General features: G+C 36.7%; 4 protein-coding genes across 4 annotated transcripts; 3 read left to right on the forward strand and 1 right to left on the reverse strand.

The window, feature by feature from the left end:
• Window positions 1–2,606: 2,606 nt before the first annotated feature.
• Window positions 2,607–3,549, reverse strand: LOC135142147 (uncharacterized). The gene is made up of 3 exons (XM_064073818.1): window positions 3,409–3,549; window positions 2,918–3,365; window positions 2,607–2,719 (listed from the first exon to the last, which is right to left on the reverse strand). The coding sequence occupies exons 1-3, from the start codon at window positions 3,547–3,549 to the stop codon at window positions 2,607–2,609; spliced, it is 702 nt and encodes a 233-aa protein (XP_063929888.1).
• A 2,383-nt stretch (window positions 3,550–5,932) lies between these two features.
• On the forward strand, window positions 5,933–6,981 carry LOC135142266 (farnesol dehydrogenase-like). The gene is made up of 4 exons (XM_064073950.1): window positions 5,933–6,102; window positions 6,153–6,614; window positions 6,663–6,818; window positions 6,866–6,981. The coding sequence occupies exons 1-4, from the start codon at window positions 5,995–5,997 to the stop codon at window positions 6,905–6,907; spliced, it is 768 nt and encodes a 255-aa protein (XP_063930020.1). The 5' UTR covers window positions 5,933–5,994; the 3' UTR covers window positions 6,908–6,981.
• A 518-nt stretch (window positions 6,982–7,499) lies between these two features.
• Window positions 7,500–8,482, forward strand: LOC135142335 (farnesol dehydrogenase-like). Its single transcript, XM_064074021.1, has 4 exons — window positions 7,500–7,633; window positions 7,685–8,146; window positions 8,195–8,350; window positions 8,398–8,482. Exons 1-4 carry the CDS (start codon window positions 7,526–7,528, stop codon window positions 8,425–8,427), a joined length of 756 nt encoding a protein of 251 aa, XP_063930091.1. The 5' UTR covers window positions 7,500–7,525; the 3' UTR covers window positions 8,428–8,482.
• Window positions 8,483–11,450: 2,968 nt separating this feature from the next.
• On the forward strand, window positions 11,451–12,575 carry LOC135142210 (farnesol dehydrogenase-like). Its single transcript, XM_064073882.1, has 4 exons — window positions 11,451–11,656; window positions 11,707–12,168; window positions 12,218–12,373; window positions 12,421–12,575. Exons 1-4 carry the CDS (start codon window positions 11,549–11,551, stop codon window positions 12,448–12,450), a joined length of 756 nt encoding a protein of 251 aa, XP_063929952.1. The 5' UTR covers window positions 11,451–11,548; the 3' UTR covers window positions 12,451–12,575.
• Window positions 12,576–13,931: the final 1,356 nt, after the last annotated feature.

Consider the following 13,931-nt stretch of genomic DNA (forward strand, 5'->3'; position numbering starts at 1 on the left):
AATAAATAAATAAATAAATAAATAAATAAATAAACAACACTACACATAAATAAATGTTTATTATCCAACAGACCGTGGCCCAATTATAGGATAATATGTACCTGACCGAATATAATTCTAAATAAAATACTATTTGACATTACAGTGGTAGTTATAGATAATTTCACATATAAATGAATAAACGATAACTCATAAATTACATAAATTAAAAAAAGAAATCTAAAGAAAAAAAGAAATATTCAAAAGCATAATTTACTATTGGAAATTAGCCATCGACTTTAAACAAATGATACTTCTGATGCATCTTTGGCTATCGTAGAATATATCGCAGCTTTTCCCGTATTTGTTGAAGGTTGAACACATCAGATATATAGGTGATTTCTTCAATAATTTTGTTCTGGCTGTAGGCAAATAGAACGTATCTGTACTTCTGAGCTGAAGTTGTGGCACGCGAAATTTTATAACTTCCAATATTTCTGGTGTATCGATATAACCATTGACGACCTTATATAGGAATGATACAGCAAGGATATTTCTTCTTATCTCTAGAGCTGGAATACTGAATCTTTCAAGTAGCCGGTTCTCTGGAAATTTGCGTGGAGGGTATATATTGTCGCTTTTAAAGGCTAGATACTTCAGGAGCCGTCTCTGTATCTTCTCCAACGACATCTTGTGGCATTGATCTATAGGTGACCACACAGTAGAGCAATAATCGAGTAGAGATCTTGCGTAGCAAAAATACAATTTCTTAACGCATTCAGTATTAAACGATTTTGAATTACGTATAATAAATCCCGTAATTTTGGACGCCTTACCTGCAATGTATCTGTAGTGTTCAGCAAACTGTAATTTTACATCAAAAATTACACCCAGGTCTTTAATAACGACATCTCTCTTAATGCTTACATTACTTAAGAAATAATACACATGTGAAAAACCTGAATACATTTTTATAAATCGGTTTCTTTTGTCAGTAACTGATAAAACCTCGAAACGAGTATTTCAAATGCAGGCCTTCTCAACGAAATCCCTAAATTACGTGAGGATCTAAATCACAAAATTGATCAGGCTGAAACTAGTATATTGTCCAAAGGAAGTCAGCAGTTATTAAGAGAAAACGAGTAAGTACTTAAAAAATAAAATTAAGTATCTAGAAAAAGCAAACAAAAAAAAAAACAATATTAACATCTTTGGATTGGAAGTAACAAATGAACGCTTACCCTCACCGGAACCAGCCTCCTTTGTATGTGAGAAAATAAAGGAGTTTCTACACATCCAAATTGGCATTTCTGACATAAATAATGTCTACTTAATAGGAAAAAACCAAACCAAAAGACCGGTAATTATTGAATTTATCTCAGGTATTAAAAAATATGAAGTACTCCAAGCTCGCAAAAATTTGAAAGGCTCGAGGATTTATATAAATAACGATTTAATCACGGATGAAATTAAGGCATACAAAATTTTAAGAGCCCATCTTAGTTTGGCTAAACAAAGAAACTGAATGCTGATATTAAAGGAAACAAGTTATATGTTAATGATGATATATACACTGCAAATGATTTAGAAGATCTGAACGACGAGCAATTTTTGTAAAGTCAAAAAGTACTCCGCCAACACCGACACCAGTCGTAGAACGGTAAATATTGATGAAGTATTTGCGACCAAAAATAATTTAAATATTGAAAACAATGTCACTAACTTTTCACCTAATATAGTTACAGTTCCCACAAGCCTGATTAAGACAGATTCAAAACAAATTCAAAAAAGATACTACGTACTAATTCAAATAAACGATCAAAAATGTAGTAACATTCAAAGTTATTGGTAACGTTTTAAATTTATTAGGCATTTCACTTTGATTATGATTTACATTTTAAGTCGATGTCGATGTGGATGTGTTAGAATCTGGCGAAAGGTGGTGCAAAGGAGCCGAGGGGCTCAGAAACGTGGCGCGAGATTTTTGACTTCTGGCATTGCAGACAATTGCGGACCCACAGCCTACAATCGGACTTGATCGACGGCCATACGTAACGCTGGGTTACGAGTTTGACTGTCGCGTTTGCTCCGGGGTGTGAGAGTCGATGCACGGTGTTGAAGGCTGCTTTTCGGAATGGTTTGGTTATGAATGGGCGTGCTGTCTTCGTGCTGACATCACAAAAAACTGTAGCGTTAGTATCGGGAATGTGAATTAATCGAAGTTGCAGTGCGGAGTTGTTTTCTCGATAACTCTGCAATTCTTCGTCATCTTGTTGTGAGCTGCGAGAGCTTCGTAGTTGAGTATGAATTTAAGCTCGTCAATTCGGGAAAGAGCGTCAGCGACAATGTTGTCTTCTCCGGAAATGTGACGGATGTCAGTGGTAAATATCTTCTTCGGCGACCGGTATCTGGTTAAATGCGCGCACCAGGTCGATGGTAGAAAAAATTGTTTTTCCAGACAGCGACTGCGAAAAATCCTGGATGTGTTTTACCGGGTAGCGATCTGCGATTGTTCTGGCGTTGAGTGTACGGTAATCTCCGCACGGCCTCCACTCGTCGCCATGTTTTGGGACCATATGTAGGGGTGACGACCATGGACTCTGCGATGGGCGGGCGATACCCATGAGTTAGAATTCTTTCTTGGCGGCGCGAAGCTTGTTGGGTGCAAGTCGCCGTGGTTTTTGGGCGAGCGGCGGTCCAGGAGTGGTTGCGATGTGGTGTTTTGTAGCGTGGTTAGCGACTTGAGCCGTACCGTTAGGTCGCGTTATTGCCGGGAACCGTTGCAGGAGTTGGTGGTATGATGATGATCCGGCGATTTTATTTTTTTTTTATTTTTTTTTTATTTTATTTGATTACGTTCCCCAACAGGCCGGAGGCCCAATTACAGGGGAACGGGGGACATACACAACACCCAGAGCCGGGCGGAAATCGAACCCACGACCCAGGGTGTAGCGGGCAAGCACGAAGCTACCTAACCCACCCGGGTCCTCCTTGATTGTGTGGGACTCACACTTGACCACCTCTCCACGGGAGGTGAGATGAGTGACTTGGTCCAAGAGCCGGTGATTTCTGATGTCCACCAGGAGTCCGTAATGGGCGAGGAAGTCGGCATCAATAATGGGCTTGGAAAGATCCGCTACAACGAATCTCCAGGTGAATTGTCTTCGTAGCCCCAAGTCCAGCGAAAGCGTGGTCGTCCCGTATGTAGCGATGGTTGTGCTATTTGCCGCGGAAAGTTCGTAGTTGGACTTTGCTCGCGGTTTTGGCAGTTTTGTGTGTGGGAAGACGCACAAGTCAGCTCCGGTGTCGATGAGGAACCGAACTTTTGTTTGACGGTCGGCGATGAATAATCGGCTGGAGGTTTGCGGGCTTGCATCGTTGGTCGCCTGTCGTTTCCCGTATCTGAGTTAAACCTGCAAGGTTTTTCACATTTTCTGGCATTTTGTCCGAAGCGCCAGAATCCATTTTTATGACGGCGAGGTTTGCAAGTGCCTTTTTGAACATGGATTCCAGCTGGTCCATTCTTGTAGTCGAGCCTGGGTTAGTCGAATCGTCGTTTTGCGGTGTCATGGTTATACGGTGCACACGTAGAATTAAACGGGGCAGGCGGAGGGCGAATTATGTTGGAACACCGAAAACGCGGACACTGTGTGCACACTGATCACTCACCATTTGGAAACAACTCACGTCGCGGTCACCAATTGTGGGGTGATCAGGTGATTGAAACAGCACTTACGTTTTGGCGTATTTATTTTGATGTTGTCGGTACGGCGGTTGAAGGAAGAGTCTTGGAGTTTGTGAAATTGAAATGAAAAGAAAGGTCGGTAGAAAACGGTGGAAACAGTTGTGTTTAAAGGGTTCTTGGAAGGTGCTATACAATTTTGTGGGACTTGACAGAGCCCACATTCGTAATCGTTTTATTGCAGGTTGCGGTCTAAAGTACTAAATACCCCTCATAATATTAATTATTTTATTATGAATGGTACATTCAAGTTAAATACCTATTAAGTAATGAACATGGAATATATACTTGTCCAAAAGGTATAAGGTTATATGACCAAAAGTAGTTGACCCCAAATAAATACCCCCTTTTTGTGGTTCGCACTAAGCTTACCGGTTGGCAATAAATCGTCTAAACATTTCTTGCTCACATTTAACAGGGCCGGCTTTCAAAGCGAGTGGTTATTTCGGAACCCTCAGCGGCTGCAGGTAGTAAAGAAATAGTGGAATTGTGGATTTTCATATTTAGTGAAAGCCTCCCTGAACGAAGCCATAACAGCCAGTCGAGCTACAGTGGACACGTTATTTACGACCCTAAAACCTTATCTATTGTAAACAACTTAACTTGGACACAATGGGATGATTTTATGATGGCCATATAACCTTATACCTTTTTAAATAAATAAATAAATAAATAAATAATAATTGGTCTACTATAGTTGGTCATGGTGTAACTGCCCCTTGCGACGAAATTCCGGTGTACGTACAAGGATGGTCCTGAATTTCGCCGATAACGCGTGGGGGCGGCATGCCTCGGTGCCAAGCGTTGGGCCGACTAGTGCCGCTGAAATAGAAACACGTCTGGCCGACCTAGACTTATGCCAACACCATCATGCCACCGGGGGTGGTACCTTCGGTCGGGAGCGGTGGTCGCTCGGTCACCAGCTTCTTCTCCGGGGGAGGAAACACCGGGGTTGCTCTAAAGGCAGGGACACGGATCTCCAGGTGGTCTGGGGAGCGCCCGCCAAAACAACTGGACGGCGCCTTCCTTCAGGACGGGTTTCTCCTGGACCTGGGGGCGGTGACCGTAGAACGGAAAACTGCGCTGGGACGGTATGGTGAACCTGGAGGGGAGCGCGGTGGCGAAAGACGACGCGTGCTCCACAGTTTCGGCTTTTGACGGCAAAGAAAAAAGGGTGACGTCGGTACGGTTTTTCGCTCAGGATAACGTCATCAACATTATTTCAAAGACACATCTTGGGTTGGCGCAGTGTAATATAAACAATAACAGTATTGTGTTTCCTAATTTTCGGAAATATGGAATGAGTCGTTCTTGATTTGATCAATAATATAAATTCATTAATTCATTATTTTTTGAACCACCTGTATTAGCACATCTGAAAAATATTAATGTAATAATAAATCACAAGTAAAAGCTTATCATATTTTGCACATTTTGAAATTTGAGATGACGTCATCAATTTTTTGGGAGGAGATAAACTAATTAATTATTCTTAACGATTTACTATGGTTACGGTATCCTTTAAATGTTTACAACATTTCAGAGCATTCGGTTTTGCAGTTTCAAAGTTAAACTGCAAAATACTGTTACGTAATTTTGATTTTTTTTCCAAAAATTTGGATGTCTATGGAGAAAATTAGACACGGATTCCCACACCACAAATGTAGAAATAACAGACGGACGGACAGACAGACAGACAGGCGAAAACGAGAGACCTATTTTTTTCTACCGTGATCACGACCTTTTCTCGATGCGGATGAAAGCAACCATCCGCTCGATGAAACCGAGCTTACGCTCGAGAAGAAAAAAAATAATAGGGAAAAAAATTCCTACCTTGGTCTAAAAATTTATAGATATTAAAACTTAGCTTACTTAAGTAACAAAAATTTTATTAGAGACCGGCAATTACCAAAGCATGCAAACAATTAAAAAATTATAAAATATGCAAAATACGTAACATTTAGCATAATATATTTCTGTCTTTAATATCAGCTATTTTGCCATTGTTGAATGTAATTGTCAATTAAAATTTACAAATACAATAACGCGATATCAGATTTAAAAATATTCCACAATTGTATGCAGGTACTTCATAACTAAAACCTCAAAATATGAGTAGCTAAAATCTGCTGTATCATGATCATGATACAAATTATATACATTTAGATAATTGATAACTGCCAATCTATACTTCACGAACTATATTTCGCTTACATTTTTTTTAGCTACCTCAATTGTAACACGTAGCACATACTAACACCATCCTATTAAAAATGGTCGTTTCGATGGATAGATGGGTGGGCAAATTAGCCATCGTAACTGGTGCTAGTTCTGGAATTGGTGCCGCTATTGCAGATGCCCTCGTGGAAAAAGGCTTAATCGTAAGATCATCTATTATCTCATTTAATAAATTTTTTAAATATGGTTGTAGGTATTAGGCGTAGCTCGCCGCTCTGAACGTATAGAAGAACGTGCCAAACAACTGTCAATCAAGAAAGGAAAACTCCATGCTATCAAAGCTGACCTGACAAAAGAGGAAGATATTTTGAAAGTTTTTAAATGGGCTAAAGACAATTTGGGTCCCGTCCACATTTTGATCAACAATGCCGGAAAAGGAGCTCAATTAAACTTAACAGAAGGCAAAACTGAAGACTGGAAATCAGTTTTCGATTTAAACGTCATAGCACTGAGCATCGCCACAAGAGAAGCAGTCAAAATTATGAAAGAAAACAAAATCAATGGGCACATCGTACACGTGAACAGCGTATTGGGACACAAAGTGATTAATTATCCAAACCTAAACGTTTATCCCGCATCGAAATTTGCTGTCACTGCTCTTACTGAAACTTTAAGGCAAGAATTAAACCACCAAGGACTTAAAATCAAAATTACTGTAAGTTCTTCGAATTGTATGATCTGTTGTTGAGTTTGCCTTTTGCAGAGTGTTAGTCCTGGTCTGGTAGAAAGCGAAATGAGTACTTTAAATCCGAATCTAACAGCAGAGAGAAAAGCTGCTATAGAGAAGATGCCTATTTTGAAAAGTGAAGATATTGCTGACGGTGTTGTATATGCCTTGTCTACGCCAGAACATGTTCAAGTATGTTAAAATGATTGTCTTTAGTATGATTGTTTTCGATTTTTTAGGTACATGAGTTAACTATTAAACCTGTTGGTGAAACATTTTAATCAGAAGAAGGTATTTGTAAGAATCGCTATTGAAAGTTGATATCTGAGTTATCTGAATAAAGAAATTATTTCTATTATTTTTATTACATCCTCCGCTCATTGACTAATACCCAAATAAATTCATTTCTCCTGCAACCCAATCCCCTATTATTCCAAATAAAGTAACTGCTCCATCTTACAAAATCCGTTGATTAAATTATTTCCTTTATCTAGTTTTATTCACAAAAATGAATGTTATTTTATAACTTATAATCTTACACTTCTTTATTGAATGCAACAAGGTTAAAGGTAAAATCGTCCTCAAAGTTGAGTTCTAGTTCCAAAGTGATGGCCGTTTATTGACTTAGAATATTTGTTAGAAATATGCGAATAAATTAGTCTTTATTATATGTTTTTTTCTGTTATGATCGAATCGCATTCTCTAGTCATATTTTTTTTTATAAAAATATTTATCAGCACTTCTACAATAAAATGTTAAAGTATGAGTACCTAAAAGCTGCTGTATCATGCTAAAAATTATATAAACGTAGATAACCGTCAATCTGAATCTATTTAAGCAGATTTCATGACATATCCTTAGTTTCAACGAGTAACACGAACCGATAACACTGCATTAAAATGGTTCTTTCCATGGACAGATGGGTGGGCAAAGTTGCCATAGTAACTGGTGCTAGTTCTGGAATCGGTGCCGCTATTGCAGATGCCCTCGTGGAACAAGGCTTAATCGTAAACTCATTTATCACCTATTTTTAATAAATTTCTTGAACATAATTTTAGGTACTAGGGGTCGCTCGCCGTTCTGAACGTATAGAAGAACGTGCCAAGCAACTTTCAGACAAAAAAGGAAAACTTCATGCCATCAAAGCTGACTTGACCAAAGAGGAAGATATTTTAACAGTCTTTAAATGGGCCAAAGACAATTTAGGACCCGTTCATATTTTAATCAACAATGCTGGAACCGCAGCTTATACGAACTTAACAGACGGCAAAACTGAAGACTGGAAAACCGTTTTTGATTTAAACGTCTTAGCGTTGAGCATTGCTACAAGAGAAGCAGTCAAAATCATGAAAGAGAACAAAATCAATGGCCAGATTGTACACGTTAACAGTGTTCTGGGACACCAAGTGCTAAGTTTTCCAGGTCTAAGTGTTTACCCTGCGTCGAAATTCGCTGTTACCGCTCTAACTGAAACTTTACGGCAAGAATTAAACCACCAAGGACTTAAAATTAAAATTACTGTGAGTTTTGTCGATTGTGTGATTTGTTGATAATTTAGTCGTTTGTAGAGTGTTAGCCCTGGTTTGGTTGAAAGCGAACTGACTACTTTGAATACGAAGCAGAGTCCAGAGAGGAAAGCTGCTATCGAAAAGATGTCTATTCTGAAAAGTGAAGATATTGCTAATGGTGTTGTATATGTCTTATCTACGCCAGAACATGTTCAGGTATGTTAAATTTTTTGTCGATTGTATAGCTATATTTTGTGTTCTAGATTCATGAGCTTACCATCAGACCTTTGTGATAAATTTTCCTATAAAAATGGTTTTGGTAAATACAGTTGCGAATTTACCGCAAGAAATTTATTTTATGTTCCAACTAGATTGTTTATAGAATGAGTTAAAAATAAACGCAAAATCAAAATTTTTGTTTATTTTCTTTTAATACGGCCTTTTTCTCTTTTAGTTTATGTCGTAATGTCAACGGCTTGAGCAAACATATTTAAGGGAATAAGTGTTTTATTACTAATGATGAAATAGGTATTATTAATATGAGAAACCTAGTTCACCATTAAAAACTACTTCAAATTACCTAAACAGAGTGTCTATGACCACCACGACAGTAAGATATATTATTATAGATTACAAAATGGAAAAAAAACCGAAAATAACATATCCAAACTACTAGCTTAACAATAGAGGATCATATAAGATTAATATGAGAGTAACTATATAGTCAGTATCGTTCTCCCAGGTATAATACTAAAGTCAATCATGTTCAAGAGATGGAAAAACAAAAACAAACTAATCACAAGACCAAGTTTGATTAATAAGAAATGATAAATAAAGTAATAAATCTTCAACTTCCATTAACACATTAAAAAAAACAAAAAACTAAAACCTCAACTGTAGAAATTAGGCGTTTTAAAAGAATATGGCAGCAAAGCATAACACAGACAAAATTAATAGATAAGCCAACCCGAGAACTTAGAACCCACCACCGAAAAATACAAATTTATTACTCTTTCCAGCGAACCACAAGATCCTTATACAGCCGTAGCAATTCCTCATATAAATATAAATATGATTTATTTGCCCAACAGAAATAATTCCATTTACAGGACAAATCAATTAGGTACACCTCTTAATCTGTAACACATCACAATAAAGAAAAATATAAATTCTTTGAATACATCCCAAAGCTACACTTCGCAAATGTAATTACCCAATAAAATTATATTAACCTAATTTTAACTCAAATATTAAACGTTTCATCCTGCGTAAACTACAACAAAAAATATCAATTCTATCTCTACTCTCTAACATATTTAAATAAAAATTCATAACATACAAAGGCGCTTTCCTTCCAATATTAGTGCGCGGACATCTGTTGTAAAGAGTTACTGCATATCCTGGGCACATAAAAATGTAATTTTTCCAATAGCTCACTACAGTCTATAACATTGTTTAACAATTTGTGTAAAAATAAGAGTGCACTACAAATACGCCTGCAATGTAGAGTACTAAAATTGAATTTAGCTAGTAGAGTGGCGTGAGGATAATTCCTTTCCGGCCATCTTCTTTCCTCTTTGTAGTATAGATGTTTAAGAAACCTACGCTGCGTATTTTCGAGTATTAAAATTTGCCTGTTATAATAAGGAAACCAGCACAGTGCACAATATTCCAGCTTAGATCTAACTAATGCGTTGTAAAGTGTAATCAGTGCCACAGTATTAAAGTCCTTGCAATTCCTAAGTATAAATCCAATGGTTTTACTCGCTGTAGAAGCGATAGTGTGCACATGTTCATTGAAATTAAGTTTAGAGTCATAGAGCACCCCAAGGTCATAAATCGTAGAAGATCTGTGAACAGCATTACCATCAATGTTATAATTGTGGAGCAAGATTTCATCACATAACCCATAACTAACAACTATGCATTTTTTCCTATTTAATGGCAAACAATTCGATTTACACCAGTCGATTAGGTGATTTACATCAACTTGTAACTTAACACAATCACCAGGATTAGCTATTTTACGAAACAACTTTATGTCATCAGCGAAAATTAAAATTTGAGAATGTTCTATGACCTCCACTACATCATTTATATATATCAAGAACAACAAAGGTCCAAGGATGGACCCTTGTGGAACACCTGAAGTGGCAATATAACAATTCGATTTAAAACCATTGTAGACTACAAAATTTTTCCGAGAAAATAAATAAGAACCAATAAAGCTAACCAATGAGGCAGAGAAGCCGACATGTGATAATTTATGAAGTAACAATGCATGATTAACTTTATCGAAAGCTTTCGACAAATCATTATATACTACATCGAGTTGGCCTCTGTTATCTAGAGCATCAGCTATTGATTGAGTCATGGAAGTAAGATTTGTTAATGTAGATCGATTTGAAGTAAATCCGTGTTGGTAAACAGAGATCTGCCTCTTTATGTTAAAATAGACTTGGTTATATATAACTCATATAAAAAAAGCTACCGAAGAATGGGCAAAAATAAAGGCTGAAAAGGCACAGCCCTTCACCAAATTTCTGCGAAATGTACAGGCTTTTTATAAATGATTCTAAGAGCGTGGATTTAAAAAATCCAGCTTATAAGCAAGAATATCCGGCTAGCACTGTCAACAAAAGGAAATCTCCTGAAAGACCTTCAGTATCTGAGGAAGTTGTTGATGATTTAAGACGACTCGAGCAGAATCCGCAACAATCTTTGACAAGATAGTTTTAGCAGTCAGGAGTTCTTGTGAAAAAATAAAATTGAACAGTGGGTCCAAAGCATTGACGAGAGGATGTTAGAGAATATTTTTGAAATTAAAAAAATGGTCGAAGGCTATATCGACAGAACTTCCGACGCCCTTGAAGCATAATCCGGCAAATCCAGTCCCTTAAAAAAATTATAAAATTTGATTTTACGATTTTCATTTGAAAATTACCGCTGTAAAGTGAAAGCGAACTGCATAAATAACGCCAACGCAGCCTCTGCGCAAAGCACTTTTAATGGGATAAAATGTCCTTCAGCACTAGGTAAGAGCAAACCGAAGCTCAAGTGTTTATTTATGTTTATGCATCGAAAGAATGTCATGTAGAAATTTGTTATTTAGAGTATATGCTATTAGAACCACAATAGCAATATTACGGGAATTGTTTGATGTGATGGCTGAAGTTAGACGTGAGACCATAAAAGAATAATTATGAAATATTTTTCCAGTGTTGTCATTTCTTATCGATATTTTAACACTTAAAAGTACAGCGTTATCAGATATAAACATAGGTGGCTAAAACTTGCTGTATCATAATAAAAAACACACACACGTAGATAATTTCCAATTTATATTTAAGTACCTTTTGTAACAGTTAAGTTTAGTTTCAACGTGTAGCACATACCAACAGAATCCTATCGAAAATGGTACTTTCCATGGACAGATGGGTGGGCAAAGTTGCCATAGTTACTGGTGCTAGTTCTGGAATCGGTGCCGCGGTAGCAGATGCTCTCGTCGAAAAAGGCTTAATCGTAAACCCACATTTTATCTCATTTAATAAAACTCTTAAATATCATTTTAGGTACTAGGGGTCGCTCGCCGTTCTGAATGTATAGAAGAACGTGCCAAACAACTCTCAGACAAGAAAGGAAAACTCCACGCCATCAAAGCTGACCTAACCAAAGAGGAAGATATTTTAACAGTCTTTAAATGGGCCAAAGAAAATTTGGGACCCGTTCATATTCTAATCAACAACGCCGGAATAGTAGCTTATACAAACTTAACAGAAGGCAAAACTGAAGACTGGAAAACAGTTTTTGATTTAAACGTCTTGGGACTGAGCATTGCCACAAGAGAAGCTGTCAAAATTATGAAAGAGAACAAAATCAATGGCCACATCGTACACGTCAATAGCATTTTGGGGCATCAAGTGCACAATTATCCCGGTCTAAGCGTTTACCCAGCGTCGAAGTTTGCTGTTACCGCTCTAACTGAAACTTTGAGACAAGAATTCAATCATCAAGGACTTAAAATTAAAATTACTGTAATTTTTTCCTTTGTGTGTGTTTGTTGTTGATTTTTTTGTCTTGCAGAGTGTTAGTCCTGGTCTGGTTGAAACTGAAGGGACCACTTTAAATCCTAGTCTGACTCCGGAGAGGAAAGTTTTTATGCAAAAGTTGCCAATTCTGAAAGGTGAAGATATTGCTAATGGTATTGTTTATGCCTTATCTACACCAGAGCATGTCCAAGTAAGTTAAAGTTGTTGTCTATTTTATAGCTATGCCGTTTGTTTTAGATACATGAGCTTACCATTAGACCGCTTTGATAAGTTTTGATAACAACGAAGTTTTTTTCAAGTACAGAGTTATTGACTTACTGCACAACATATTTGACTTTAATTTTGAAAACAAAACAGTGTATTGTATAAAAATAAACACAAAAATAAATGTCTTTCATCTTTAACTTTTTCTCCTAAAAAATCTGTAATTGTGACTTGAACAATAAATTAATTTATTATTATTATGAACGAACTACTTAATTCAGAAATGTAAACTCGTAAAGAAAATGTTAAGGTATCTGCATCTGCTGCATCTTTCAAATGTTGCACCAAAGTCTTTTGGCAGTAGGCTGGTGTTAAAAAACAGTAACGTCAACGATTTTTGTAAATAACTGCCCTAATTGTTTCTTTCGGATTGTAGTAGATCTTTGTATTAGTTACATCTTGGAAGAAAGAAGCATTTCTTTGGAAAAATCCGTTTACAGTTCGAAAAACAAAAATTCGACTTATTTTTCGAAATTTTGCACTCAACCAATGACAAAACAACCGTAAAATTTCACATTACCGTCCACCAATCGTATACCAGATACCAGCAGGTGTGTAAATATTTTGTATTGTTCATTGAATTGCTCATTTTTATTCGAATTCGGTTCCTAAGATGGTTCAAATAGTTTAATCTGTTAATGTAGATCTTACTAGACTTTAAATACCTTCACAAAATTAAAAATGGGCTTTTAGCGAAAGAGTAGAAAGTAGTAGAAATTTATATCAAAAAGAACATGACAAACTTAAGCACTAGATAGACAATAACTGAGTGGATAGTAAATGCGATAATAATTTAGTTCATGCATAATAACACCCTTCATTTTCGTCACTTTGATAACGGATAAAGTTTTGCCTAACGTTGCAAGTGGATAAAATTCGAGATAACTTTCACAGCAAACTTTTTTAAAACCAGAATCCTCCAGTTTATTGTTTATTGTCATATCAACCATTAAACGACATTAAAAAGTGACAGAATTTAGTAGCTGAAACAAAATGTAGTTGAAATGGAAGATTTCATTCAGATTAGAACTTCTAATAACAAGGAAAAAATTGAAATCAAGGTTAAAGCAACTGTTCCGAAAAACACCATAAATACAAAAGTATCAATTTGGAGGCAATTTACTAGCTTCTGCAGGGAAAGAAATTATAAGCTCCACCATGCCATTTCCATTGAAAGATTAGCAGAAATATTATGTGATTGGGCATTTAACATGAAAAACCAACGGAAGTGAATACAAGGAATACGTTGTGAAGACGATTTGGAATACCACGGCTAAAATGCTCTAGGAAAAATATATACTTCAATGAGTTTGATATTGTCTTTGAACCTTTCACAGATGCACAATTCAAGAAAGCAAGGGATGCTAGATACGCCAAGCGAAGGATATTGCAAGCTCAACCTGAGAAAAGGTAAGTCCAGCAGCGTTGACAAAATCAGAAGTTCTTGAAAAAAAGTTTTCAAAAAAATAACCCAGGGAGGAGCC

This window comes from Zophobas morio, unplaced genomic scaffold, assembly GCF_036711695.1.
Source record: "Zophobas morio isolate AGI-343-1 ecotype UQ-CSIRO unplaced genomic scaffold, CSIRO_AGI_Zmor_V1 ptg000046l, whole genome shotgun sequence".
NCBI lineage: Eukaryota > Metazoa > Arthropoda > Insecta > Coleoptera > Tenebrionidae > Zophobas > Zophobas morio.

Coding starts and splice junctions, on each gene's coding strand:
- LOC135142266 (XM_064073950.1), top strand. CDS start 5,995: ATGGTCGTTTCGATGGATAGATGGGTGGGCAAATTAGCCATCGTAACT. Junction 6,615..6,662: donor GACTTAAAATCAAAATTACT/GTAAGTTCTTCG, acceptor TGCCTTTTGCAG/AGTGTTAGTCCTGGTCTGGT. Junction 6,819..6,865: donor CTACGCCAGAACATGTTCAA/GTATGTTAAAAT, acceptor TCGATTTTTTAG/GTACATGAGTTAACTATTAA.
- LOC135142147 (XM_064073818.1), bottom strand. CDS start 3,549: ATGACACCGCAAAACGACGATTCGACTAACCCAGGCTCGACTACAAGA. Junction 3,366..3,408: donor CGGACAAAATGCCAGAAAAT/GTGAAAAACCTT, acceptor GGGAAACGACAG/GCGACCAACGATGCAAGCCC. Junction 2,720..2,917: donor TGCCCGCTACACCCTGGGTC/GTGGGTTCGATT, acceptor GTACGGCTCAAG/TCGCTAACCACGCTACAAAA.
- LOC135142210 (XM_064073882.1), top strand. CDS start 11,549: ATGGTACTTTCCATGGACAGATGGGTGGGCAAAGTTGCCATAGTTACT. Junction 12,169..12,217: donor GACTTAAAATTAAAATTACT/GTAATTTTTTCC, acceptor TTTGTCTTGCAG/AGTGTTAGTCCTGGTCTGGT. Junction 12,374..12,420: donor CTACACCAGAGCATGTCCAA/GTAAGTTAAAGT, acceptor CGTTTGTTTTAG/ATACATGAGCTTACCATTAG.
- LOC135142335 (XM_064074021.1), top strand. CDS start 7,526: ATGGTTCTTTCCATGGACAGATGGGTGGGCAAAGTTGCCATAGTAACT. Junction 8,147..8,194: donor GACTTAAAATTAAAATTACT/GTGAGTTTTGTC, acceptor AGTCGTTTGTAG/AGTGTTAGCCCTGGTTTGGT. Junction 8,351..8,397: donor CTACGCCAGAACATGTTCAG/GTATGTTAAATT, acceptor TTTGTGTTCTAG/ATTCATGAGCTTACCATCAG.